Source organism: Tursiops truncatus, chromosome 10, assembly GCF_011762595.2.
Source record: "Tursiops truncatus isolate mTurTru1 chromosome 10, mTurTru1.mat.Y, whole genome shotgun sequence".
Taxonomy (NCBI): domain Eukaryota; kingdom Metazoa; phylum Chordata; class Mammalia; order Artiodactyla; family Delphinidae; genus Tursiops; species Tursiops truncatus.
In genome coordinates this window covers 38,267,718-38,294,856 of record NC_047043.1, presented here as the reverse complement: position 1 = coordinate 38,294,856, position 27,139 = coordinate 38,267,718, and the positions used below count along the sequence as shown (strand labels likewise).

Sequence of the window (27,139 nt, the reverse complement as noted above, 5' to 3'; positions counted from 1 at the left end):
TTTGCCCTGGTTATTCCAGAGCTGGACCTGGGCAAAATTTTGAAGCAGATAAAGTGTTTATTTGGGGGTCCTCCTGCTTCCCTTTTAGGGTACACTTCCCCATCCTCAGAAGGGAATCTTAATGCTTAAGCCTGTGTTGTAATAATCCACGTTTTCTAGTCTGTCCTCTAACCCTCATATCCCCCACCTCATCCCACCCCTCCTCCCTGTTTAGCAGAATTTATGCAGTGCTCTGTTAGGTGCTGAAGCAAATCCAGAAGAAACGTCAGATGGTGCGGGGAAAAGCTGCTGCCGTTACAGACCTGTGCATTCATGCCAGGAGAAGGTGAGGCAGGGAGGTCTTGGCTTGTCTGTGGTGTCTTTGCAGCCACCAGTCTCCCCTGATTCAGCTTGTGATCCAGGCCAGTGCCTGGGGTGGGGGAAAGGGCACAAAAGGACAGCCTTTACAGAGGATTGTGGAGGGCAGCTTTTTGGTTCCCAACTGGCCTCTCACCCACTGCACCTGCTGCTTGGGCAGTTCCCAGCATGGGCAGAGTAGGCAGTGACACAGATACCTTTAAGGATATGTCTCCCCCAAATTCCCTGTACCATCACGTGCTCCCCTAGTGCCGCATCTCCCCACACCAGGCCTCAAATGGGGCTTTGGTAAGGGGAAGGGGGAAGGGGAGAGGGGTTCAGAAAGGATACTGGGGAGAAGGTTGGAGAGAAGGAATAAAATAACGACCTTTATTGAGCATTTACTGTATGCCTGTACTGCAGTGCTAAGTACTTGATAAGTATTAACTCATTTGACACTCATGGTGGCCCCATGAGGAGGTGCTGTTATCATTATTCCCATCTACAGAGGAAGGAGCCGGCAAGTTCAGAGGCTGGCCCAGGACCACAAGGACATGCATGCAGCTGGCATTTGAACAGACACAGTATCACTCCAGAACCCCTTTTCTCAAACATTCTGTCATGTTGTTGCCCCTGGTCTCTTCCCAGCTTGGGCAAATAGTCTATCACATTATCTGAGTTGGGAAAGGAAGACAGAGAGCAGTCCAGACTCACCCTGGAGATCCTGATGCAGCTGGTCTAAGAGAGTGCCCAGTCAGTCACATTTTTTAAAATTAATTAATTAATTTATTTATGGCTGTGTTGGGTCTGCGCGTGGGCTTTCTCTAGTTGTGATGAGCGGGGGCCACTCTTCATTGCGTTGTGCGGGCTTCTCATTGTGGTGGCTTCTCTTGCTGCGGAGCAGGGGCTCTAGGCGCGTGGGCTTCAGTAGTTGTGTCTCGCGGGCTCTAGAACGCAGGCTCAGTAGTTGTGGCGCACAGGCTTAGTTGCTCCGCGGCATGTGGGATCTTCCCGGACCAGGGCTCGAACCCATGTCCCCTGCATTGGCAGGCGGATTCTTAACCACTGTGCCACCAGGGAAGTCCCCAGACAATCACATTTTTTAAAAGGTCCCCTGGGAATCCCAGGGTGCAGCCACTGGTCTAAACCAGTTCCTGCCCAACAGTATCACCTGGTTTGTCAGGCCAGCTAGTAAACACCTGCACCCTGAGAGAATGAACTAAGATGAGACTGTGCCCATGGGTGTTGAAGGGATCCCTGCATGGGCAAATTGGGGGTGGGCACATGTGGGGGGAGCCCTGAAAGAACTGGCAAAAGGAGACACTGGGTATAATTTGGGGCCCTACTTCAGAGCTCTGTTTTAGGCTTGTTCTGCTTCAAAAGATTCCATCCAAGTAATAATTCCATCCTCAGTGAGTGACCAGCCAAGTGAGGAAAGCTGAACACGCCACACAAGATGGCTTTAAAGTATTAGCAGAGCAACTCAGTAATAGCTGCAAGTGAGCTGAGGCAAACCGAGTCCCCTAGGACCTGGAACTTACCAGGAATAGGGCTTACCAGGAAGACAATTTTTGAGCCAGTTTTGGGAAGCTGGGAACAGTGTGGCTACAAGAAAAAAGAAAGGACTGCATTTCAAATGTGAAGAATGAGATGTGTGAATGCGTGAAAAGGGGTAGAATGGTTTAGGTGTTGGAGAGGGATAAGTATTATGAGCAGGGAATGAGGGGGAGGGGTAAGATGGCAGGAAAAGCCCAACTGCCTGAAGGGTCTAAAGGTTCTGCCAGGAAGCCTGGGTTTGCTGCAGTCAGCATAAGGATCCACTCTATAGTACCGGTGAGCATTGAATCAGAGGCAAACGGAAGAACTCGGAGCCCAGCCTGATGTAGACTGTTGTAAAGCCCCAGCTGATTCAGAGACAAGCATGTACCTCTGAGATGGCCCTAGAGGAGGAGCTTCCAGATGAGTTTCCAAGTTGTCCTGGCCGCTGGGGAAGGGATGGAGAGACACAGAAGGGGAAGGGATGGAGAGACACAGAAGGGGAAGAGGGCTCAAAGCAGGATGAACAGGATGATTATTAGTCACTGGCATTGCCCAGTGCTCTGTACCTGCTAAGACTCACAAGGGTTACCACAGGGAAGGGGGTGATCAACCAGTCCCTTTGCCTCCGGGGGACCCAATAAGAACATCTAAAACTTTGGATTCCATTCAAATATTAGAATTAGTTGTTAAAAGATATTTTCCCCAACATGGAGGGCATGTGCAAATGTGGGGACAGAGAATAAGGACTTGGACCTCCGAGTGCCTGGTCTTTCTTCATGCATTTAAGCGCACTTGAAATGTCCTTTCCCCTTCTAACTGTCTAATGGTTACCCAACTTCCAAAACTCAAACTTGAGTCCCACTCCTCAGGGAGTTTTTTTGGTCCACTCGGGCCCAGGGTATCCCTTATTCAGAACTCGTAAAGCAGTGCTGTCCAGTAGAACCTCCTGCGATGTTGGAAATGTTCCACACCTGTGCTATCCACTGTGGTAGCCGTTAGCCACGTATGACTGTTGAGCACTTGGCCTGTGGCCAGGACAACTACAGAACTGAATTTTAAAGTAATTTAAATTTAAATAGCCACATGTGCGTAGTGGCTACCATCTTAGCCCAGTCATAGAGCACCTGTTATCTGAATCAGTGATTTAATGATTATCATCTCAAGCTTCTGATGCTTTATTAGGTACTTTACACAAATTATCTCATCAGCTGTTCACAGCCTCTCATGAGAAGGGATTATCGTCCCCATTTTAAAGAGGAACAAATAAGAGAATCAGAAAACACGCCCTAGAGAGTGGTAGGGCTGGATTTGAACCTGGGACTGGCTGATTATTGTCTTTCTACAATAGGGCGTTTCTTAGTACCATTTTCTCTTCATCAGTTGGACAAACTGATTCTCCATGCAGCGTCTTTTTTTTTTTTTTTTTTTGCGGTATGCGGGCCTCTCACTGTTGTGGCCTCTCCCGTTGCGGAGCACAGGCTCCGGACGCGCAGGTTCAGCGGCCATGGCTCACGGGCCTAGCCGCTCCGCGGCATGTGGGATCTTCCCGGACTGGGGCACGAACCCGTGTCCCCTGCATCGGCAGGCGGACTCTCAACCACTGCGCCACCAGGGAAGCCCCATGCAGCCTTTTACTATCTACACAGGTCCCTCTTGCCCTGTCTCATTAACTAGAATTGTATGCCCCCTCTTCTCCATCCATTCACTTTGGGATGACTTCCTAGGGTGAGCTAGCAGGCAGATACCATGACTGCAGAGCCTGAGAGAGGTGGAGACTAAGTGTGAATTACAGCAATTAGATCACTGGGCGTGGTGGACTGCTGCAGAGGGGTCAAAGAGTTGGAGAGTAGAGTGCAGAGCTGAATAGAAGCCCAGAAGATTTGAGGCAGGTGTTTGGGGGCACTCTTCCAAATTTCAGTTCCCTTCTTAGCCCCAGGAAGCCTTAGTCCTACCCCGGAAGTTCTTGACATCAAAAAGAAAAGAACCGTTAACTGTTTCAAGCTAGGACTCATGGGTGTCTATAAATTGGAGCAATTACTGATCCACTCATTCATTCATTCAATAAAAAATATATCAAGCACCTTAAGGATTTGGATTCAATAGGTCAGCAGTCAGGCCTAAGAATCTGCATTTTAACAAAAGCCAAGCAATTCTGTGACCCACAGATCACACTTGGAGGTTAGGATCTTGATTTCAAATCCCATTTCTTTGCTTGCAGTTTGCTACAGTACCCTGGGTTTCCTAGTTCACAGCTAGAAGTTGTCTCTTCCTCCTCTGATCTTCCCTTTAATGGAGATTCTCCAGCCTGGCTGCATATTAGACTCACCTGGGCAACTTTAGAAAAATACTGATGACCAGGTCTCAGCCCAGACCAGCTGACCAGAATTTCTGGAGGTAGCACTTGGGTATCTCCTAGGGGAGTTGACTCTGATGTGCAGCCAGGGTTGAGGACCCTCTTTCCTTATCTCTAATGCCCTCATGGCACTCGACACATCCTGCTTCATGTTACTTTTTTGTCTCTCCTTTTGGCTGGTCAGAGTCATCTCCGAACCTCCACAGCCTTAAATTATAACGCATTTTTGACTGAAACATTTTCACCTACTTCGGTTCAGCTTTATGGGCACCGTAACATTGCCCCAGAAGTTGGAGTCTTTTGCCCAAAGATGATAAATTATTCTCTTTCCTATGTCCTTTCTGAACGTTGGCTTTTCTGCTAGATCTTGGGTGGCCTCTTCTTCAGCATAGCTCTGTGAGTAGCACCTTGTGTCAGAGCGAGGTACACCTGGGGTTAGATGAAAGAGCTCAGGGTGATGGGATGGATGGGCCTGGATGAATCAGCTGGAGAGCCGCAAAGGCTGCACTTATCAGGCTTCAGGTTGCTGGTGCCACAGCCCCTGCCAGCTCCTAGTCCCTCTGCTGTTGAGGGATGGGCCTAGGCAAATCTTCCGGGATGGAACTTCTTTCCTTTAAAGATTCTTGGCGCCATGGTGGGCAAGTGGGAGCAGGCCTGGTCTCAAGCAGAATTGTGAGGCAGATGAAGATTCCGCAGATGCCCCGTCTCCCTTTCTTCCTCCTTGAATTACCAATAGTCGCTGGACCCTGCCACTTTCCCAGAGGCCACTGTCCCCGTGCCTTTCTCTTCCCCCTCCCTCTAAGTCTGCTCCTAAGAAAGGTAAACTAATTCACCCTAGGTTGAATGTTTCTAATCAAGTGTGCTACCTACCCAGTCCAAAGGTTTTTTGTTTGTTTGTTTTTAAATCAAAGAGGAGTGTTTCAAATGATGGAATTTTAGCTGTCATTGTGGATTAAGTATTTTTGAGGGGAGTGGGCGTTCTTTCTGAATTCCTGAAATTACAGGAATTTCAGGAATTCAGAAAGATTCTGAAATCGGAGGGGAGGCCACCTGCTTCTGGAGGGGTTGCCCTCTATTTTAGAGGAGAGGGGATTTTGCCCTGAGGGACCACCTTCAAGACACCCCTTGGGAGGTACCAAGAGAGGGTCTCATGTGTTCCTTCTGCCCCTGCCAGATGTGGACGAGTGTGTGGAGGGGACTGACAACTGCCACATCGATGCGATCTGCCAGAACACCCCACGGTCGTACAAGTGCATCTGCAAGTCTGGCTACACAGGGGATGGTAAACACTGCAAAGGTGAGGCTGGGAGGGCACCTGGAGAAGGGGGACCTGCCGGAGAGGGGAGACCCCCACTGAGCTGCTCTCAGTTGGCCACGCTGTACATTACACTAAGGCCTGCAGTCCCTGCTGGCGTGGGGAGAGGGCTGGAGGGAAGCTGTTTCTTCCCAGAGAGGGTGTTATTTTCTAATTTGCACAAAGGCACCACCATATATGCTGGCTAAGGCCCTGGTGGGAACAGTTCACGGCCATACAGCCTGACTGGGTGGGGGGATCAGAATCATGGGACTAAGGCCTGAGGTTCCCTGACACTGGAACCTCCATCTTTAGACCCTCATGCCATGCCCCAAAAGAATGAGAACAGGCAATCTACCCTAGGGGAAATTCATACTATAAACAAACACATCTCCTCATAATTAAAGCAATGCAAATTAAAGCAGTCGAGATGTTATTTTAAATTTATGACCTTCAGTGCTGGTTAAGACTTCCACAAGGGGCACTCGTTCATTCCTGGTGACATTATGAATTGAAAAGTGATTTTGTCATACTAGCAGGAATCTTGAAGTTATTTATACTCTTTGACCCAGGAATTTCATGTTTAGGAACTTGTTCCAAGGAAATTCAAAGAAACAATATATGGGAGAATATGTTTTTTGATGCATCATTTATGATAGAAAAATAAATGGAAGGAAACTAACAATAGAGAAAAGGGATTAATAAGTTATGAGGTAGCAACATAATGGAATATTTTGCAGCCATGTACAGTGATAATTGGAAAGACTGGATGGAAACGTAAAAATGTTTATGACTTAAGTTTAGATGAAAGTAGCAAAATGCAAAATAGTTTGTAGGCTATGAAAGTAACTATGGGAAACAGAGACACATACAGAAACATACACAGAGGTTATATACTTTCTAAAAAAGCACCATAAGGCTGAACCCAGGGGGGGGACAGTCGGGGGCACGCAGGTGGGTCCAGCTGCCTCAACTCCTATTTGCCCACAGATGTGGATGAGTGTGAACGGGAGGATAATGCAGGTTGTGTGCACGATTGTGTCAACATCCCTGGCAATTACCGATGCACCTGCTATGATGGATTCCACCTGGCACATGATGGACACAACTGTCTGGGTGAGCGAGGGTGGGGCAGGGCATGTCTTGTGGAGGAGGAGGTGTTTTTAGCCTTTTCTATTCCCAGGCAAGAAGAGGAAAGTGAACAAAAAGCTGCATTCCCACAAAATAGAAAACCAAGTCAGCCTCCCCCTGGAAACTAGATGCTGAGGATGAAATAATCCTTCTGCTGGATGAAAAACATGAAGGAGATGCTGCTAGAAAGTGTTCTCAGGGGAAGGGCCAGGATATGACAGTAGTGGGCTTAGTCACGGGAGGTGGAGCACGGTAGGAAGATGATTTGGCTCCAGACAGATCCTGGCTCTGCTGCTTACTAGCTGTGGAGCCTTGGGCAATAGGGATGGTGGTATCCCACTCAAAGGGCTGCTGTGTGACTCACCATGAGAGAACATGTGTAAGGAGCCCCGTACAATCCTTAGTACATGGTAAGTGCTCAATAAACGGGAGGAATGTCGATGACCATGAGGAGGAGGGGGATGCTGATGCTTCCCTAACCTTAGGGTTTAGGGTTCAGACTCTTAACCTTTGGCTTTTAGGGGAACCCTAAGTCATCCATGCCCTTGGCTTCAGTTTCCCCACTGAGAACTAGAGGAAAGAACTTGGCTAGAGTAGCAAAATCACAAGGCTGGAATAGAAGGGAGCAAACAGAAGGATAGAATGTAGGACGGGGTAAGAGCAGGAAGACAGGGATAGGGAGAAGTCAGGGGTGTAGGAGATGGGACAGGAGCAAGGCAAAAAAACGTTTACCTCCTTGGCTTTCCCTACAGATGCATCTCTCGGGCAGGAGCCTGCTGGATCTGGGCCTCTCTGCCCTTGGCCAGAAGGGTGAAGGACAGGGTTTCAGGGCGCAGCAGAGAGGATGGGAAGAGAAGGACAGATGAGGCCCTTAGGAGTCAGGCCCCTTAGGAGCTAGATTGGTCCATTTGGGTCCATCTCCCTGATGCCTCCCTGTGCCAAGGAAAACTGAGAAGGACTGTGAACTTGGGAGGGCAGTAAGTAGCATAGCAATGGAGTCAAGGCATTGAAGTGGGAGCCCCGGAATGAGCTTGGCTTTGGGGACTGGGGGTGGTGATTTGGGGTTGGCAATCAGGGTGTGGCCTGGCAGCTCTTCCCCCACCCCTCCCCGCCAAGCTACCAGACTTTGTTTTGTTAAACCAAAATAGGAGAAAGGCTAGGGAATGTGGCAGCAAGCCCAGGCATGGGGGAAGGGGAGGAAGGACGGGGTCATGGCCTGTCCACAGAAATGGTCCCTGCCCCACAATGAGTTGAAGTTCACTACCTTTCCCCACCCTGCCCCTCCAACCTCAGCACCGTGGCCAAAGCTCTCCCCGCACATGGAGCCCTGATTCCCTGGCTGCTCATCACAACCAGCTGCCCACAGTTCCTCCCCGTTGTCAGTCTCCATCCTCATCTTCATCTCTGTTTCTCTTGCTCTGACTCCTTTCCTAATCTCCTCCGCCTTCAGACCCAATTTCAACAGGTGAAGGAAAGGGAGGCCATGTTGGAATGTCCCCTCCCCACCTGCGTAACTCCCCAGCTCTTCCCTCTTAGGGTGGCCTCTTCACAAGCAGTGGAACGTTAGCTGATGAGTGGGTGAGAACTGCCTAGCGTAAGGCTGGGAGTTGGATTTCCGTGGAGGGGATGTGCATGTGTGCTGGATTCTTAAGACTGCTTTCAGCCCTGGGTGCTGAAGTCCCAGCGCATGACCAGACCCTGGCCCGCACCCACGGCCTCACCAACCACCTATCCTGCACAGATGTGGACGAGTGTGCCGAGGGCAACGGTGGCTGTCAGCAGAGCTGTGTCAACATGATGGGCAGTTATGAGTGCCACTGCCGGGAGGGCTTCTTCCTCAGCGACAACCAGCACACCTGCATCCAGCGGCCGGAAGGTCAGCCTGTGACCTGGGAGGGCCCAGCCCTGCACTCCCAGGCTTCTCTCTCCACCTGCTCTGGAGCTTCCCCTCAGTGACCCCTAGGTCCCACCCTCTGCTACTCTTTCTTCTCTTGTCCCTCAACCCAATTACATCCTAAGGGTTCCATGGACAGATACTTGGGGTTACAGGAAAATCTGGGAGAATTCACTTGGGGCTGGGGGTCCGTATGGGATTGAGGCTACCATGGGACATCCTCTGTGTCCAGACCCAAGATGAGTGTCGCTCCTTATTGTAGATGGCTGAGCCGTAAGCCGATGCTGTCTGAGAGGACCTCACCCATGCCTTATTCCTTGGATTGGCTTGGGAGGGTCAGGCAGGCGTAGTGGGGTATGTGTTGTGTGTTTCTGTGACTCCGCCATTACCCTCCCACCCCCGCCGACTGTGACATCCCTGAGGGCAGAGACTATGCCTAATTCATCTTCGTATCCCCAGAACCTAACATACTGCCCTGCTTGTAGTAGGAGCTTAATAAATACTTGTTGAATAAGACGTGCAGTGATTATCTGTACTAATTACTCCTCACTCACATGATAAATGTTACTTATCTTCTTCCCACTTTGACTGTAAGCTCTTTGAGGAAAGAGATCATGTCTTACATTTTTCTGGATCCTTCCTAGATCCACCCAGTGCCAGCACAGTGCTGGGCAGCTGTTAGACACTAGTTTTTGGTTGTGTGAAGGAGAGGGTGATCATGCAGGGTTGGGAGGCTGGCTGTCAATACTTATATCTCATTCAGAATAGTTCTGAGCTCTGCTCATTAGCACCCAGCTCTATGGGCAGGACAGGGGCCCTGTGAGGGGGAGCCAGTCTCCTCTGTGTTGTAGCCTCAGTGAAATCCTCCCACTTCCCTAGGCCCCAGCTATCCCTTCTAGTTTCTCTTCCTCTAGGCGTGCAGGAGTACAGAACATTCACCGCCCTCCTCTTCCCTTTTAGAAGGAATGAATTGCATGAACAAGAACCACGGCTGTGCTCACATTTGCCGGGAGACACCCAAAGGGGGTATTGCCTGCGAATGCCGCCCTGGCTTCGAGCTCACCAAGAACCAACGGGACTGTAAATGTGAGATAACTGGGATGGCAGTGGGGGAGGAGGGGAGACAAAGAGGAAGGGCGTGGGGCCTTGGCAGCAAGAGGTGGGAAGAAAAGAGAGCGTGGGAGAGGCAGCTAGATTAGAGGACCAGTCTCCATGTTATGGAGAACTGGGGTGCCCAGGGAGAAGCAAGCTGACAGGCCTCCTGCCCTCTCTGCACAGTGACGTGCAACTATGGTAATGGTGGCTGCCAGCACACGTGCGATGACACAGAGCAGGGTCCCCGGTGCGGCTGCCATGTCAAGTTTGTGCTCCATACCGACGGGAAGACGTGCATCGGTGGGTGAGGCCAGTGGAGAACTCAGTCCACCTGTGATGGGGGTGGGGGTAGGGGCCCTTGGGAACCAGGGGAGGGGGGAACACATGGGGCCCGGGTGCTGAGAGCAGAATGACTGGTGAGTGGGTTGAAGACCCAGACAATGCCAGGTCTAGTGAGAGACGACTCTGAGAGACTGAAGGGCTCACCTGACCCTCCTCTCCTCCCCCACCCATTGGTCCTGCTGTCCCACCCCTGGGAGCCTCACCATCCTCTTAGTCCAGGATAAAGTGTTGCCAGGTTGGGATAATTAGCAGAGGTGCTTGTTGACGCAGCCCGTGGTTGAGAAGGGGGAGGAAAGCTGGGGCAATGCAATGGATTAAGCCTGAGCAGAGGCCCTGGTTGACAAGTATGGTAAGATGGGAGCTGTCACAACCCAGTGTCCCCACTCTGGAACTGAGGGTGGGACAGAGTGCTCTTTCCTGGAACAACCAGCCTTGAACTGACAAATGGGATTTCCTGGCTCCAGGTATCTTTTCCTCTCTCTCCTTGCTCTCCTCTAAATCTCCCTTCCAGTCCTCTTACCCTAGGCCCCCATTTCCTCCTCTCTCCTCCACATTCCAGTGGAGCTCTGCCTGTAGCCTTCCCACTTCCTCGCCAATTCCAGCATCCCATCCCTCTCACCCTGGTTTGGGGCCTTCTTAACCCCTGGACCCCTTGTCCTGAATTCCTAGGCCTTACCTCACATATCTTTAGGTCCCGTAGATGAGTTCAGTTCCTTAATTCCTAATTCTCTAAAAGTCTTTAGTTTTTATTGTTGTTGTTGTTTGTGAAGGCCAATTGCTATGTGCTCACAGAGTGCTGAGAAAGACAGTGGGACAGGGTGTCCCCTTGGAAAAGTGGGAAATGAACGCGGCGAGTTTGGGGGAAAGGCTGTGTTGAGCCAGGCAGGGGCAAGCTTGTCCTGTGGGCACGGATATTTATGAATGGACGTTCATCTCATGGGATACAACATGCTGGGGATGGGAAGGTGTGAACACAGTCACTTGGTGTGTTTATGAGAGACAAGATATTCCGGTTCAGAACCAGACTCTCTCCCATCTCACTCCAGAGACCCACCCCGTCTCTGCAGAGAGCACTGCCTTTCCCCCAGTCACAAGAACTGGGGAGCAGACGGTGCTCTTAACGGTCTCCCTCAGGTACCTGCTCCAGAGACTTGCACACACAGTTCTAAAGCTCCTTAATTAAAATCTCTCTTGCTGCGTGTTTCCCTCTGAACTAACTCGCCCAAATCTTGGAACATTTTTGGGTCTTCATGTTGCCTTCTCCAGGCTGGTTTGTTCCAGCTCCTTTCGTTTTTTCCCTCATAAGTCTAATTCTTCTGCTTTCCAAACCTCCTACGATGCCCTGGACACACTCACACATCCTAGAGACTCCCAGAAGAAATTGCATGCAGTCCCCAAAGAAAAGCTGCATGATTAGGACAGAACTTGGGGCCCATGGGTGTGAGGCCAGGTCCCTCTCTGATGTCTTTCTGTTTAGATAGTCCTGGGCACGGCTGCTTTTGAAAATACTCCTGTTAAGCTTGAGCTCTTCTCTAGTCAAGATCCATTCCACCCTCTGGGCCATGGCCAAGTGAGGCAGAAGAGAGCAAATGAGGCTGTTCTAAGGTTCATAGCTATGTCCTTTCCAAGTTCCTCTCCCTCTTCTCCAGTAGAACTGATTTTACCTTGACCTGTATCTCATTTTTCTCCCCAGCCCTGGTAGAAGGAAACTTCGTTGTTCGGGGCCATCAGGACATCCAGATTTAGTGGGGGGGCTGAGAGGGCGGTACGGTTTAGCAGAAAGGGTGGGCACCCTCTGGGGTTTGGGATCTGGCAGCCTATAAGACTTGAGGTTGCATCCCAGCTCTGCCTTTGGCATGCTGCGTAGTACTGGGCCCATGACTGCCCCTCTCTGAGACTCAGCTTCCCATCAGTCACTCGGTGGGAGCCTGGCTTCTTGGAGGATACCAGGCAGGACAACCCTGGGGAATGAAGTGTAGGAGTCTCAGAGCTCATCATTTGGGGCCAGCGGTTTGGGCCTGCAGGGAGGAGGAGGGTGGGGAGGGGTTGGGGCACAGAGGGCCACAGTAGCTCCCGCGCAGCATCTAAACAGCTTTTTTACAATGTCAAACAGGGGAAAGGCGGCTAGAGCAGCACATCCCCCCTCAGGCCGTTTCTAATGGTAAATATGTCTGCTCTCTCCGCTTGCTCTCGCTGGCTTGCTAGGGGAAGGGCTAACCCGCTGGGGCTCCCACTAACCGCATGCCCACGGGCTCCCCTGGCAGCCTGGGTACCGGGCCCATTGAGTGACAGGAAACCTGAGTCCCCACGAGCTGGCCTGGGAGCCTTCATGTTGGTTTTCTTTCTATGATCCTGTCACTCTCCTTCCTCTCCTGCTCCTTTGTCCCACCTTCTAACACCTCACCCCTTCCCAGCCATCTGCCCCCTCCCTTTCTCTGCCTTCTACACAGCTAAAGACCCAGCCAGCTGCACTTACCCATCGTGCCCACTGAGATCGGGGTGGGATAGGGTTAGATGCCATCCCCTCCTTGGGTTCTTACCCGTATTAGCTCACAGTCCCAGCATCACTCACCATTCTCTCCCACCATAATGGTTAAGTGCACGACATTTGAGTTCAGACAGACCCGAGTTTGAATCCTGGCTCTGCCACCTTCTCAGTGTGCCACCTTCAGCAAGCTGCTTTCCTCTCTGATCCTCAGTTTACTCTTCTGTAAAAGAGGGAGAATAAGAGTCCTCTCTTAGTATTGCTGTGATGATGGAGATAGAGCATTATAGCATCTACTAAGTGCCTGACACAGAATAAGCACAGATTAAACTGTGATTTAAATACACAGCCTGAGGAGCAGAGGTTTGAGGCAGCCAGAGAGGCCCCTCTGGAGAGCTCTGCCCTGCAGGGGCAGGCAGCTGTGCCCAGCTTCCTGGTCCAGCCTGGGATGGTCAGCGTGCCAGCTCTGCTTGCTCCCCATCCTGGATCCCTCAGAATTGACTAGACTTGGTGCAAGATCTCTGTTCCCCTCTCCCTGCTCCAGGGCTTAGAGGGGTTCTTCTTATGCTAAGACCACTCTTGTGGGGGATGGCTGGGCATGGAGCCTGAAGTCAAGGTTCCCTCCTAGGTTCTTCCCATGGTCTCGGGGAACTTTAGGAGAGACTTAATGTGGGAGTGGCACATAGGAGATCCCACTGTGGCTGTTCCCAGACCTGGGCATTTGAGGGTCCAGGGCATGACCAGGGTCCCACAGGCAGAGTTGGGCTTCTTCTGGAGTCTTTGCTTTGCTGGTCTCCTCAGTGACAAGGGTTGGGCCTGAATTTTAGGAGTCAAGGATTCAAGAAGATGATAGTACTTTCCAGCGCTTTTCTCATTCAGCTCCCCTGCTTCTGAGAACCTCTCTCCTCTCTTCCCTAGTGGAGGCCTCAGGATTCTGTCTCTCTAATGGGAGAATTCTAGGCCCCCCAGAGGATGAACCACACCTCCCTCACAGTCCCTGCGTCAGGGCCTTGCACTGTTTGAGCTGATGTTTTTTCTCCTGGGCTCATCTCACTCTCCTGAGCTGCAGTTTAAACCTCTATTTTTCTCCTGCTCTGAATTCAGAAAATAGGGAGAGTGGCCCATCCATACTCCCCCAACTCCGACCTCTCAGCAGAGGGAAAGCTTATCAGTCAGGAGGGGTCAACAGAAGAGACTTAGCTCTGAGGTTCTCTAACTCTCTCACCTATCTTCTTACGCCCTTCCTTCTCCTCTGGATTCTTCTCCTTTTGCCCCCTCCCCTAGCCTAGACAGTATTTCCCCCATTAGGAAAGTAAAACAACAACAGAACAGCCAGCTTATCTCCCTCTGGAACTAAGAGGAGGGCCTGGGAGGAGTTGGAGGTAGCCAGGAAGGGGCTGGGAAATGATGGAGTACTAGCTGTCTCCTCTGAGGATGAGCAGTCAGTCCTGGAACTGGGATCTTTCTTAAGACAGCTGAGCAGGGAGGAAGGGGAAATGGATTGACGGTCATCTCTCAGCTGTCTTAGGAATCACCAGGCTCACTCTTCCCAGGATTGTCCCACCATGACCCCCCACCCGCCAATGAGATAGTCGAGATAGTCGGTGGAAAGAGGAGGAAACTCCTATTGTCCCTTCTTGATCCCTGGCGGCGGGGACCACCCTTACTTAGCTTCCATCCCTCCCTGCGCCCTCCCCTCTCTACCTCCTCCACCCCCTCAGCACATTCCTGCCTGACAGCTCTGGCTTGTACCTGCCTCACTGCTGTCCACCTTGTTTCAATCAAGTAGGGGGCAGGGAAGTGGACTGCTTGGCTGTACTTGTGAGGGGATGGGGGCGGGAGTGATGGGAGGAAGGGGGCTGGGAGCCTCCACTTAATGCTCCTTCTAAAGCACAGGGAGGCTAAGGCCTTCCCTTGGGCCTCTGTGCTCCCTCCTATACCCTCACGTTTGGGACTCCTCCGAGCTGATAACCAGCTTACCATCTCCCACCTCCCTCCTAAACAGAGACCTGTGCTGTTAACAACGGGGGCTGCGACAGTAAGTGCCACGATGCAGCGACGGGCGTCCACTGCAGCTGCCCTGTGGGCTTCATGCTGCAGCCGGACAGGAAGACCTGCAAAGGTAAGGGTTTTTGGAGGACAGGAGTGTAAGGGTAAGGGGCTGAGGTTGGGACCAGAGATACGGTACCTATTGTGGGACCTACTCAAGCCCCTGGAGACGATCCTGATTGTAAATAACTGAGGCTGTGACTAAGGCTTGTCTCCTGCCCGCCTTTCCCCATCTCAGTTCAAGGGGCACAAAAAAAGTCTAGCCTGGGGCTTCCCTGGTAGCACAGTGGTTGAGAGCCCGCCTGCCGATGCAGGGGACACGGGTTCGCGCCCCGGTCCGGGAAGATCCCACGTGCCGTGGAGAGGCTGGGCCCGTGAGCCATGGCCGCTGAGCCTGCGCATCTGGAGCCTGTGCTCCACAGCGGGAGAGGCCACAACAGTGAGAGGCCCACGTACCGCAAAAAAAAAAAAAAGAAAAAAAGTCCAGCCAGTTCCTTAGTGTCCCTGCCCCTGCCCCACTTTGTTTTCCTTACTCTTATTCCCATTTCCCCTATGGGTCCCTAACCCTCTTGGTTAATGAACGTGCCATTCACGTTTGTTCCTGGGTCTAGAAGGATATTTGAGCCCTGACTATGTATGCACAAGGTCACAGGTGTGTTCCATAACCTTCTTAACCCACATTCCCCAGACCTTCCCCGAGGAAAGGCTCTCCTGGTCAGAGGGAGATTAGGGTAGCAGTTGGGAGCACTGATGCTGGAGCTTGGCTGCCTGGGTTCAGATTCCAGCTCTGCCTCTTATTAACTCTGCAATCCTGGGCTAGTTACTTAGTGTCTCTGCACCTCAGTTTCACCAAGTAAAGTGCTTGCCTCATAGGAATGTTGTAAGGATTAAATGAGTTACATATAAACTATATGTAAAGTCTTAGAACAGTGCCTGGCAAATGGGGAACACTCTGTGTTAGCTATTATTATGGTATAATGTCCCACATTGTCCATTCTATTTTCCCCACCTTTTAATTAGCCAGGTTTAGGGGAAGGGTGGAGCGGGGGAGGAAAAAGGGAGGGTAGCCATACTGAAAATTGTGATTCATCAGGTCTGTGTCCCTTGGTCACAAGGAGTGGGGACTGGAGGAAGGCCTGGGCTTGCTCTTTGTGTCTTTTGGCCCAACAGCTGGTAGAGAGGCCTCGGAGGAGGTTGGGGTGCGGGGGAGGGCTGGGGCCGCAGGTCAGACAGCCAGAGCTGAGAGGTTTGCTGCTAGGAAGGACTGTTGACAGGTATGCTAAGAGTGAAGTGGAAGACTGCCCCCTCTGCCCCCTCCCCCAAGTAGGGGTGAGCAGCCTGGGTCCTGTCTGCCACCCGCTTGGGGAACTTGACCTCAGGAAGGAAGCCGCTCACACCCCCCTCCTTCCCTTCCCTTCTTAGTGCTGAAAGCTGCCTCAGGCCTGAGTCTCTCCAGACCTCTCACAGCCCAGCCCCCTGCCTGGCCCCCACCCCTCCCCCCATCAGCTCCCCAGCCTCACTGGCTCTCCTGTCCTCCCTGCCTGGCCTCTCTTCTAGCTCCTCCTCTCTGAAGCGCTGCCCCTTTGAATCTCCACCTCTCTGCCCCCCGCCCCCCCCCCACCGTGCTCTTATGGCAGGCAGGGGTGGGGGACAGTAAGGGGATAAACCCTGTCCACCAGCTTTCTTGGGAGGGGCTGTCAGTGGCAGAGTGAGGGGCATGGACTAGCCCCCTGTAGGTCAGGTGCCCACCTACTTCTAGGCAATTACCTGAGGGCCTGACACTGGTTCCCATCTTTCCCCTTCTAAGAAGACTCAGTCTCAGGAAACAAGGTTGTTACTAATGGCCACAGATACCCTGAAAGGGGGAGAAACAGAGACGGGAGAGAGAAAGAGGCAGGCCCAGGGCTCTCCTTGATTCTCCCTGTCTCTGTGAGGGAGGGAGGGATCTTGTCTCCCTATTTGTCCCCAGCCTTCAGTATTACTCTGATTCTCTCTCCTTTGCCCTGCCTCCCCAGACATAGATGAGTGCCGCTTGAACAATGGGGGCTGTGACCACATTTGCCGCAACACAGTGGGCAGCTTCGAATGCAGCTGCAAGAAGGGCTATAAGCTTCTCATCAATGAGAGGAACTGCCAGGGTGAGCAGACTTGGGCCAAGGACAAACCCTTTGGAGAGTTTCTCGGGGTAGGAGAGCTTCAAAGAGGCCAGAGGGCCAGAGCCTGAGAAGCTCAAAGGACACTGTGGAGAGTCTCCATAGGTAGCGTTGTGCTGTGAATTAGCAAATGTGCCCCTTCCTCTGGGCACACCAGCTCTACGCTGGGGCACATGGCTTGGCAAGAAGCGAGGGATGGATTTCACCCCAGTTCATATCCTTGACAGGATCTGACCAGTCTAACCACACGTGGTGGCCCTGATCCATAGGCACCGGACCTCAAGAGTTCCTGACTCCAAAGACTCCAAATGGAGCGGGCTTAGGGGGTGGGTAGGCATTGCTGAATTGCTGATCTTAGGGCTGGGCCAGAGGTAGGAACGCTTTTCAGTTTAAGGGAGAGAGCCAAGGCCCCTCCCTGGGGCCCTTCACCTGAGCACAGAGTCACAGGGTCATGTGCCTCAAGACAGATTCAGCGGCTTGAAACCTTGCTCTTCCAGATATAGACGAGTGTTCCTTTGATCGAACCTGTGACCACATATGTGTCAACACGCCAGGGAGCTTCCAGTGCCTCTGCCATCACGGCTACCTACTGTATGGTGTCACCCACTGTGGGGGTAAGTCAGCAAATCTGGACCCTCAGCCACCCAGCCCCTCTCAACTCCTCACCCTTCAACTGAACGAGTCCCTGAGTTGGCTGGTGGCTGTGGGCAATCCCCAGGTGCATGTGCCATGTCTGCATTCATCATGATGAAGTGGGAGAGATTAAGACAATTGAGAGATTAGAGTATCAGGGAACAGCATCCTGTTTCCGAAACTTCTGTCTCCCATCCCCATCACTGCCTCTTGACTCCCATCCTTAGCTTCCGAATTACAGCCCCACTGGTAGGTAGGAGTGGAAGGCTTTAAAAAGCTTGTTAGCTTGGCCGCTTCTCAATCCTTCTTTTGACTGGGAACAGAGATAAGGGAAGGAGGTCCTAGGTTTGAGCTCTTCTCGGGCCGGGAATCATCTCCGAGTGCCTGGAACTCTAACCAAAGGTCCTCACTCACTGCCCACTCTCTGGCTCCTACTTCCCCCCCACATTGTTTGTCTGTGTCTCCCTCCTCCCTCGCCCAGATGTGGATGAGTGCAGTATCAACCGGGGAGGTTGCCGCTTTGGCTGCATCAACACTCCTGGCAGCTACCAGTGTACCTGCCCAGCAGGCCAGGGCCGGCTGCACTGGAACGGGAAGGATTGCACAGGTGGGCAGCGCCCTCTGCTGGCTGAGTCTTGAACTGCAGTTTCAGGGTGGGGGGTAGTTGGAGGTCCTGGGAAATGTGGAGTTCCATACTGAGGAAGGTATGAGGTAGTAGGAGATGAAGAATGTAGCCATTTGAGATGTGAAGTTCCTGGTAAATAATCCCTTCATTCATCTCCGTGTACAGTTGCAGTTCTACATGTAGCTAATTCTCTTCCTCCTAATTACTTGACTGAAGGACTGACAGAGAGGGCGGGAGAGGAAGACCCTCTCCTCCTCAGGCTTCTCTCCACTTCCTAGAGCCAGTAAAGTGTCACAGTAGTCCTGGTGCCTCGAAAGCCATGATCAGCTGCAGTCGGTCTGGGAAGAAGGACACCTGTGCCCTGAGCTGCCCCTCCCGGGCCCGGTTTTTGCCAGGTACAGAGAGGAGGTTGCTGGAGGGCTGGCAGGGAGGAAGGCTGGCTGTTTAGGCAGCTCCTCTGGTCCCCTTGGATTCCTCCAGCCAGTGGGGGTCAGGGGGCAGGTCAGAGCTGTGACAGCCCCCTTCTCTCAGAGTCTGAGAATGGCTTCACCGTGAGCTGTGGCATCCCCAGCCCCAGGGCTGCTCCAGGCCGAGCTGGGCACACTGGGAACAGCACAAACTCCAACCACTGCCATGGTGAGCACCAGCCCAGAGGCCTTGTTCCATGCTACTCTCTGGCTTATTAACCCCTATTTCTCTTCCTTATGAATTCTCCTGGCCTTACTTTTTCCTGGATCCCCTTTTTTCCTCTGTAATTCTCCAGCCCTGCTGCCTTGCTCCCTCTACCCTTAACAGCCAATGCCCTTGGCTTTCATAATCCCTCTCCTCCAGCCAAGCCCCTGGCCCCAGCTTCCCAACATTCTCTGTAGCAGCCCCCACCCTCAAGGGACCCCCAGGCTGTGCTGAGCTCTGCCATCCCTCTAGAGGCTGCAGTGCTGACGGTTAAACAGCGGGCTTCCTTCAAGATCAAAGATGCCAAATGCCGTTTGCACCTGAGAAACAAAGGCAAAACGGAGGAGGCCAGCAGAATCCTGGGGCCAGGTCTGGACTGGGGACTCCACTCCAATGGGCTATTTGGCCACCAAACCCTTCCCACCCCTCAGCTCTTCTGCTTAGTGGGATCTCCAAAAACCCACTGGCACCCTGAATTCTGGACAGAACAGGGGAAGAAGCGGTTGTAGGCATAGGGTCCAAGGAAGTCCTAGGATATCCCCCCACCAACTGAGTAGTATCTTAGACTAAAAGAGAATTGAGATAGTTATAGTCAGAGATCTGGTGAGATCTGTCTGAGTTGGGGTGGAAAAGTGAGAGCTGGGAGTAAGAACATTCCCTGTCTCCAGGGGGTGCCCCTGAGGTTGACAAGGCCTCTCCCCCAGGTGGTGCCCCCTGCTCTGACTGCCAGGTCACCTTCATCCACCTCAAGTGTGACTCCTCTCGGAAGGGCAAGGGCCGGCGAGCCCGGACCCCTCCAGGCAAGGAAGTCACTCGGCTCACCCTGGAACTGGAGGCAGAAGTCAGAGCCGAAGAAACCACAGGTGGGACTTGGGACACCGTTGGGAGGAGGGTGGAAAGGGGAGGGCAGAGATGGGCAAACAGCAGTGAAGGAAGGGGCAGAGCCTGTATTAAGGGCAGACCCTGCCTAAAGCCAAGCCCAGGAGCCAGTCCCTCTCACCACGACCCTCCTAGCTCCTAGCTTTGCTTCCTTGCCCTCCTGCTCACAGGGAGGAGGGACTCTTTCTTTCTCTTCCTTCTCTTTCTTTCTCTTCCTTCTCTGACTCATAACACCATCCCCCACCAGCTGGCTGTGGGCTGCCCTGCCTGCGACAGCGGATGGAACGGCGGCTGAAAGGGTCTCTGAAGATGCTTAGAAAGTCCATCAACCAGGACCGCTTCCTACTGCGCCTGGCAGGCCTTGATTATGAGCTGGCCCACAAACCAGGCCCAGTAGCTGGGGAGCGAGCGGAACCAGTGGAGGCCTGTAGGCCCGGGCAGCACCGCTCTGGGGCCAAGTGTGGTAAGGGAGCTTGCTGGGGAGCAGGGGAGTAGGGAAGGCTCAGCTTGGGTCTGGTTCAGAGCAGGACACTTTACGGCCTCGGTTGCATCTCTCAAATTGTGAGGCAGCCAAGACACTCCTGCCCATCATCCCCCACTCCTTGGTCCCAAGATGAAATCTAGAGGGACATCATGTCAGGCCACCAACCCTCCTGCACATGGCTTTGGCCCCTGATCCTCCCAAGCAGGATTCTGTCTGTTCCCAGACAAAGAGATTCTCCTTGAATCTGGGGGGAGAGGGAAGGGGAGTCCCAGACCTGGGTGGTGGGAAATAGGTGGGGGGTGGGTGGCTAGCGCGGCCGACTCTCCCTCAGTCAGCTGCCCGCAGGGAACGTATTACCACGGCCAGACGGAGCAGTGTGTACCATGCCCGGCGGGCACCTTCCAGGAGAGAGAAGGGCAGCTCTCCTGCGACCTTTGCCCTGGGAGTGATGCCCACGGGCCTCTCGGAGCCACCAACGTCACCACATGTGCAGGTGCCAGGGGAACAAACAATACAGAGTGGGGTAGGGTGGGCACTGGGACGCCCATGGGCATGGGATTTCCCAAGGCAGGCCCAGGCCCCAGGCCACTCTCCTAGTCAACATCCTGTTTGTGTGTGCCTCTGTCCCCTGAGACTGGGTGACCCCATGGGGATGACCAGGAACATCCCCATCAGAGTTGGGCCCTCGGTTTACTGCAGGTCAGTGCTCACCTGGCCAACACTCTGTAGATGGCTTCAAGCCCTGCCAGCCATGTCCACGTGGCACCTACCAACCTGAAGCGGGACGGACTCTGTGCTTCCCGTGCGGTGGGAGCCTCACCACCAAGCACGAGGGAGCCGCCTCCTTCCAAGACTGTGACACTAAAGGTGAGTGGGCTACTCCCCTCGGTACAGGACCCCAACCCCAGCTACTTCCAAAAAACTCTCCAAGTCCCCAGAGTAGACCCAAGTATGTTGCCCTACCATCTTCTCCAAACCGGGAAAGGCCCAGCTGCGTGACCAACCCCCGCATCCTACCCATAGGACCCGTCCTGACCCTCCACCAGTCCCAAGCGTGGGAATTGGGCAATAAGTAACAGTTCTACTTACCCCTCTGCTTTGGAAAGCTGGTGTCACCTTCCCCTCTATACTACAAATGAGTTTCTGTACAGGTTTGCGACTGTGCTCAGTGCCTGAAAGAACAGGATTGGCGCTGTAGCCAACCACTCTGTCAAGTTCGTTTTCCCCTGAGCTTAAATTCTGGCCTGACTAGGGAAGGTTGAGACTCTAGAAGGAACTCTGGCGTCTTCATTCATTACCTACGATGAATGTGTCCTGCCCCAGAACTCCCGCTTGCTGCCATCTTAACTCCTACCCTTCCCCCTTGCCTGCAGTCCAGTGCTCCCCTGGGCACTACTACAACACCAGCATCCATCGCTGCATCCGCTGTGCCATGGGCTCCTATCAGCCCGACTTCCGTCAGAACTTCTGCACCCGCTGTCCAGGAAACACAAGCACTGACTTTGATGGCTCCACCAGTGTGGCCCAGTGCAAGAGTATGTGTCAGGCCAGGCTGTGGAAAATGGGGTGGAGAGGCCTGGGAGCAGTGGGCATGGGAGGAAGCCAGAGGTGGGCAGGGAGCAAACCAACAGGGAGCAGGGCTGGGCAGTGGATGGGCAGGAAAGTCCCACCCTCCATCTCTCCCCAACCCACTCAACCTCAAGACGGGTTGCTGGGCTGGGCCCTATAGCACCCTCTCCCTGGAGAGGAGGGAGGCAGGTAGTGGGGAGGCAGGGACAGGTAGAGTGAGATTAGAAGGTACTAAAAGGGCAGGAAGGAAGGGAGACCCAGAACTTGGAGAGGAGATGATGACTAAGAAGGAGGCTGCCTACATGTATCTGATTTCCACTTCAGAACTCTTCAATTTCCCCAACCTATTTCCCCACTGACTTCCCTTCTCTTTCTTGCTTTGTCCACCGGGGCTTGGCCTACAGATCGCCAGTGTGGTGGGGAGCTGGGTGAGTTCACTGGCTATATCGAGTCTCCCAACTACCCAGGCAACTACCCAGCCGGCGTGGAGTGCGTCTGGAACATCAACCCCCCACCCAAGCGCAAGATTCTTATCGTGGTACCCGAGATCTTCCTGCCATCTGAGGACGAGTGTGGGGACGTCCTCGTCATGAGAAAGAACTGTGGGTGGCTGCAGAGTTGGGCCAGGGAAGGGCAGTCCAAATCTGGTTGGGAGGGAGAGAGAAAAAAATTGGTGCTGGAAGAATTGGGGCAATGATGAGGGAGGCCTCGGAGCAAAGGAAAACAGCAATGAATGCTACGTGTTCGGTGGAGAGCAGAATTAAGAAAGCCAGCTTTGGGAGTAGAATTCCAATAGTCTTACATGTGTCACTTTCCTAGTCTAGTTTTTTTTTTTTTTTTTTTATGCGGTACACGGGCCTCTCACTGTTGTAGCCTCTCCCATTGTGGAGCACAGGCTCCGGACGCGCAGGCCCAGCGGCCATGGCTCACGGGCCCAGCCGCTCCGTGGCATGTGGGATCCTCCCGGACACGAATCCGTGTCTCCGCATTGGCAGGTGGACTCTCAACCACTGCGCCACCAGGGAAGCCCATATTCTAGTATTTTTACTGTTCCATTCACTTAAATGTCAAATTTCTTACACTGTGTGACTGCCTGGATGTCAAAGAGGAATTGTGGAACAAGCCCAGGGCATTGAGAGAGAATACGTGTATGCTGGAGGGTAGGGGAGCTACATACATGAGGGAGGGCCTCTGTCAGCATGATTCCTCACTCTAGGAGGACTTGGAGAGCTTGCCCTGCTCTCTCCTGACCTGCTGCTTGCCTTCCCAGCCTCCCCATCCTCCATTACCACCTATGAGACCTGCCAGACCTACGAGCGCCCCATCGCCTTCACAGCCCGCTCCAGGAAGCTCTGGATCAACTTCAAGACAAGTGAGGCCAACAGCGCCCGTGGCTTCCAGATTCCCTATGTTACCTATGATGGTGAGCAAGGGCAGAAGAGCCAGGGAAGTGGGTGAGAAAGGGGAGGCTCATGGGTCTTGGGGGGAGCAAGGAAGCAGGAGGAGTTCCCACCCCTGAGCCCCTCTCCTTCGCTGACCTTGCAGAGGACTATGAACAGCTGGTAGAAGACATTGTGCGAGACGGCCGGCTCTATGCATCTGAAAACCACCAGGAGATTTTAAAGGTGAGTGAATATGAACAGTAATGATGGCCAATGTTTAATGAGCACGTAGCAATGTGCAGGCAATATGCTAAGTGCTTACTTGAATATTCTCATTTGGTTTACACAATAGCTCTATGAACTAGGTACTTTCATCATTCCCACTTTACCGATGAGAAAACTGAGGCACAGAGAGTTAGAGCACTTGCCCAGTGGTAAAGCTGGGATTTGAGCCCAAGCCCATCTGACTGCAGTGTCGCTCACACTGTCTTACACTCTGGGTGAAGAGGAAGGGAGGATGAGGAGATGAAATGTCCTTGACCTCTTCCACCAAGATATATACGGAAAATGTGGTTTAGAAAGATGCTTTTGCATAAGTCCCTGCCTTCCCTTACTCCCTCCTCAGTTCCCACAGAAAAACAGCAGATCTAGTACAGTGTTTCTCAGAGTTAATTCGGTACAGACCTCTTTTAAAGGAAAAGGAATGTTTCCAACATTGAAGGATGGTCTGGATACCTAGGTCTGTGGATCCCAGTTTGAGAAAATCTTACTAAAGAAACTATATAGTCCTAGTCACAGTATTATCCTTCATAAATTATCCATGCAAAAAAGTTATCTTTATGATAAATAAAATAATTTTTGTATTATTATCAAAATGAGACACAATGACAAAAATCTAGAACGTGCAGACTGCAAAGAGTATAATTTCAGCAATGCTTTTCAAAAATTTTTAGAGCATCTGAATCCTTATATCAAATGTGCTGTGGAACTCCAATGCATAAAGTAGAGGCACCATTTTGATTAAAGTGGAGATGAGAGGCTGGAAGCTCCACCCCTTGTTTTAAAAATCTTCTGATGCAATGGAAAGAACACTAGCCTAGAAGCCAGAAGAGCTGAGTCCTAATGCACAGTGCTTGGCACCCAGTAGGCTCTCCACACATCATGTTGCTGTTTCAGACGGGGTGATCAGGGAAGGCCTCTGAGGAGAAGAGACCTGAAGGAGGTGAAAGGCTACCCATTAGAAGATCAGGAGAGGAGCATTCCAAGCTCAGGAGCATGGGAGCCGTGTGGCATGTTCAAGAACCTTGAGGCCAGTGCAGCTCAGCAGAGTAAGGAAGAGTCAAGACGGGGATAGAGGAGAGACAGCAGGGCACAGATCACATTCAGCCTATGGGCCATGAAAGGGATTCAGCTTTACTGAGTGATAAAAGAAACCAGACTCAAGAGGGAGGGGATATGGGGATATATGTATACATATAGCTGATTCATTTTGTTGTACAGCAGAAACTAACACAACATTGTAAAGCAATTATACTCCAATAAAGATATAAAAGATAAATTAAAAAAAAACAAACCAGAGAAGTGTTTAGAAAAGAAGAAGGACGTGATCTAATTAAAAACCAAAAAAGTCGTTCTGGCTGCTGTGGGGGAGAACAGTCTGTAGAAGGACAAGGGTAGGTAGAAGAATGGAGACCAGTTAGGAGGCCATTGCCAAGTGAGAGATGACGGTGGCTTGGACAGGGTGGTAGCTCTGGAGACAGTGAGAAGTGGTCTGACCCTGGATATATTTTAAAGGTAGAACCAACAGGATTTGCTGTGGTTGTGAGCAAGAGAGAGGGGTCAAGGATGGCTCCAAGGACTGGGACTGAGCGATGGAAGGATGGAGCTGCCACTGACTGAGTTGTAGAATTCCAAAGGAGCAACAGATGGGGGGATGGGAATCCAGATTTCACTTCTGGATATGCCTATTAGACATCAGGAGGGGCTGCTGCTGAGTGGAGGCTGGTGGTCCTCTCTCCCACCACTCACACTGATGCTGACATTGCTACCTGCCATCCTCTGCAGGACAAGAAGCTCATTAAGGCCTTCTTCGAGGTGCTGGCCCACCCCCAGAACTACTTCAAGTACACAGAGAAGCACAAGGAGATGCTGCCCAAATCCTTCATCAAGCTGCTCCGCTCCAAAGTCTCCAGCTTCCTGAGGCCCTATAAATAGTGCCGCTAGGCCCGAGACCCAGGTTTTGAAGCCCCCAGACTCTTTAGCCCTCAGAGCCGGCAGCCCCCACCCTCAGATGAGGGACTCTCTCCGATCTCTCTTTTTGGAGAAAGAAAAACCTCCATATAGACCAAGCACTCTCCCTTTCCATTCCTCTAGCTTCCTTTCCTTGTCTCTTTCTGCCTCGCTCTTTCTCTTTACTCATTTCCTATATGCTCCCTGGAAAAGCCATTCAGTGCTGGCTCTGTCTCCCGAGGGGTGAAGGAACAGTAAGTACCCTGCTCCCCTCCCCAGCCACACTGCCCATTTTACCAGCTCACGTCCCTGACCCTATCAGCTTGGAAGGGTGCTAGAGGCCCACGAAGGAAGCGGGTCTAGTGGGGAATGGGGAGGGGGAAGAGGGGCTTCTGCCGTTATAGGTTGTGCCTTGCTAGACAGGAGCCAAAATGTCCCCTGGCTGTGCCCCCCAGGAATATTCTAACAGCCCAGGGTTCTGCCAAAGAAGCCTTTGACTTACAGGCTTAATGCCAGCACTCGTCCTCTGGGACACGTGGTTTGAGCCCTGGACTGCCCACACAGCCAGCTTTCCTGTCTACACAGCTCCTCTCCTTCTTCGCTCACAACTGCCTGGGGTCCAATTCATGAGGGCTTACAAAAGGCCCACACCACTGGCTAGTGGACACCAGCTGAATGAGGAAGAGCAGCAGGAATTACCATGTTGAATAGGCAGGCGGCTGCTGCTCCCCAAGAGAGACTTTATCTCTGCAGGACAGAAACCAGGTTTTAAAGCATCGGCAAAAAAAGAAAACGGAAAAAAAAGAAAATGTGTCCTCTAAAGGACTAGACCACAGAACAATTGGAAGCCAGCCTCAAACACTAATCCCTTTTCTTACTTGTCTTCCCTGGCCCAGCCATTCCCTCACTCCCACCTGAGTGCTCCCTGGGGGAGCCCTACTCCCCTTGCTAAGTATTGTCCTTAAAGAAACATGGCTGCTGACCAAAAGCCAGCTTGGGCCTTGCCCCCAGAGTTGTCTTTCCCTTGTAGTCCCAGATGGCTTGTGGGCCCCACCAAAGAGGACCCCGCTCTGCAGCCAGCCCAGAGCCACCTACCTCTGGCCCCAGGCCGTGGGCAGCAAGAGGAATGTGTGCACTTGGCGAGCCTTCTGCCACCCTGTCCACATCTAATAAGTGCAATCGTTTTGAGTCTTTCTGTGTTGACTAGAGGGAGGGGTTTTTGTTTTCTGGTTTTGTTTTTTGTTTTTGTTTCTTTTTCCTCTATTAGAACAACCCTATTTATAGCTGCCTAAGAGAGAAGAGTGTATGTTTGGAGTGGAAGAAAAAGGTTTTGAATCTCATGAGCCTTGAGCGCTGGAGCATCTGATCTGTCTCTACTCCCCCAGCAGAGGCACCTGATATGTAGGATATGTAATTCTGGGGACTTGATGGAGTGGGAAGAAGAGGGACCTGTGTTTGCTAAACCAATCCCACCATCCCTGTGCCTCCATGAATTCAGCATGGACCTCAAGAATGTAGAGGCCAATGGAATTGGCTAGTGATTCTCCACCCCAAGTAGGGAAAACCTCCATCGTTTCCCTGCTTTCATCCAGCTTTCCCCTGATGTGCACATGGAAGAAGACCAGGACAAACCCCCTGGGGATAGGCCGACTCAGGGCCCTGAGGCCAGAGACAAGGCTGTGGGAGCCAAGAATAGGACAGTTATCCAGGCATGGAGTTGTTTGCCTGACGTTGGCCATTCTGCCTACCCCTGTTTGCCATTTCCTCTTGGAGCTGACTTCAAGCCTAGCTTCCTCAACTACTGCTTTTCAAAAGGAAGAAGAATCAAGTCCATGCCCAAGTCCAGATCCTGCACATACTCCACCTTCAATCCACTGCTGCCTATAAAATTATTTTCCATTTGCTCCTTCTAGTTCCCCCAAAGCTGTAGCCCTATTCAATCAGAGGCTAACGGTTGAGTCCTAGGGCTCACTTCTAATGACTGTCTCAGGCTAT

The 27,139-nt window shown here is 52.2% G+C and overlaps 1 protein-coding gene and 1 long non-coding RNA gene across 2 annotated transcripts in view; one reads left to right on the top strand and one right to left on the bottom strand.

Moving 5' to 3' along the window:
• The window catches only part of SCUBE3 (signal peptide, CUB domain and EGF like domain containing 3), a 33,765-nt gene extending 8,547 nt beyond the window's left edge, over positions 1 to 25,218 (top strand). Inside the window, exons 2-22 of the mRNA XM_073810835.1 lie at positions 5,403 to 5,525; positions 6,513 to 6,638; positions 8,395 to 8,529; positions 9,508 to 9,633; positions 9,826 to 9,942; positions 14,475 to 14,591; positions 16,534 to 16,656; positions 17,169 to 17,285; positions 17,786 to 17,911; positions 18,208 to 18,324; positions 18,461 to 18,565; positions 18,854 to 18,970; positions 19,306 to 19,464; positions 19,728 to 19,943; positions 20,296 to 20,457; positions 20,664 to 20,831; positions 21,338 to 21,499; positions 21,938 to 22,135; positions 22,804 to 22,956; positions 23,079 to 23,158; positions 24,980 to 25,218. Coding sequence (XP_073666936.1) covers positions 5,403 to 5,525; positions 6,513 to 6,638; positions 8,395 to 8,529; positions 9,508 to 9,633; positions 9,826 to 9,942; positions 14,475 to 14,591; positions 16,534 to 16,656; positions 17,169 to 17,285; positions 17,786 to 17,911; positions 18,208 to 18,324; positions 18,461 to 18,565; positions 18,854 to 18,970; positions 19,306 to 19,464; positions 19,728 to 19,943; positions 20,296 to 20,457; positions 20,664 to 20,831; positions 21,338 to 21,499; positions 21,938 to 22,135; positions 22,804 to 22,956; positions 23,079 to 23,158; positions 24,980 to 25,129 — 2,897 coding nt within the window. The 3' untranslated portion in view covers positions 25,130 to 25,218. The remainder of the gene's footprint in view (positions 1 to 5,402; positions 5,526 to 6,512; positions 6,639 to 8,394; positions 8,530 to 9,507; positions 9,634 to 9,825; positions 9,943 to 14,474; positions 14,592 to 16,533; positions 16,657 to 17,168; positions 17,286 to 17,785; positions 17,912 to 18,207; positions 18,325 to 18,460; positions 18,566 to 18,853; positions 18,971 to 19,305; positions 19,465 to 19,727; positions 19,944 to 20,295; positions 20,458 to 20,663; positions 20,832 to 21,337; positions 21,500 to 21,937; positions 22,136 to 22,803; positions 22,957 to 23,078; positions 23,159 to 24,979) is intronic.
• LOC141279742 (uncharacterized) lies at positions 434 to 23,129 on the bottom strand. The gene is made up of 3 exons (XR_012334503.1): positions 23,072 to 23,129; positions 22,076 to 22,177; positions 434 to 12,692 (listed from the first exon to the last, which is right to left on the bottom strand). It is a non-coding gene; the product is annotated as an uncharacterized lncRNA (long non-coding RNA).
• Positions 25,219 to 27,139: the final 1,921 nt, after the last annotated feature.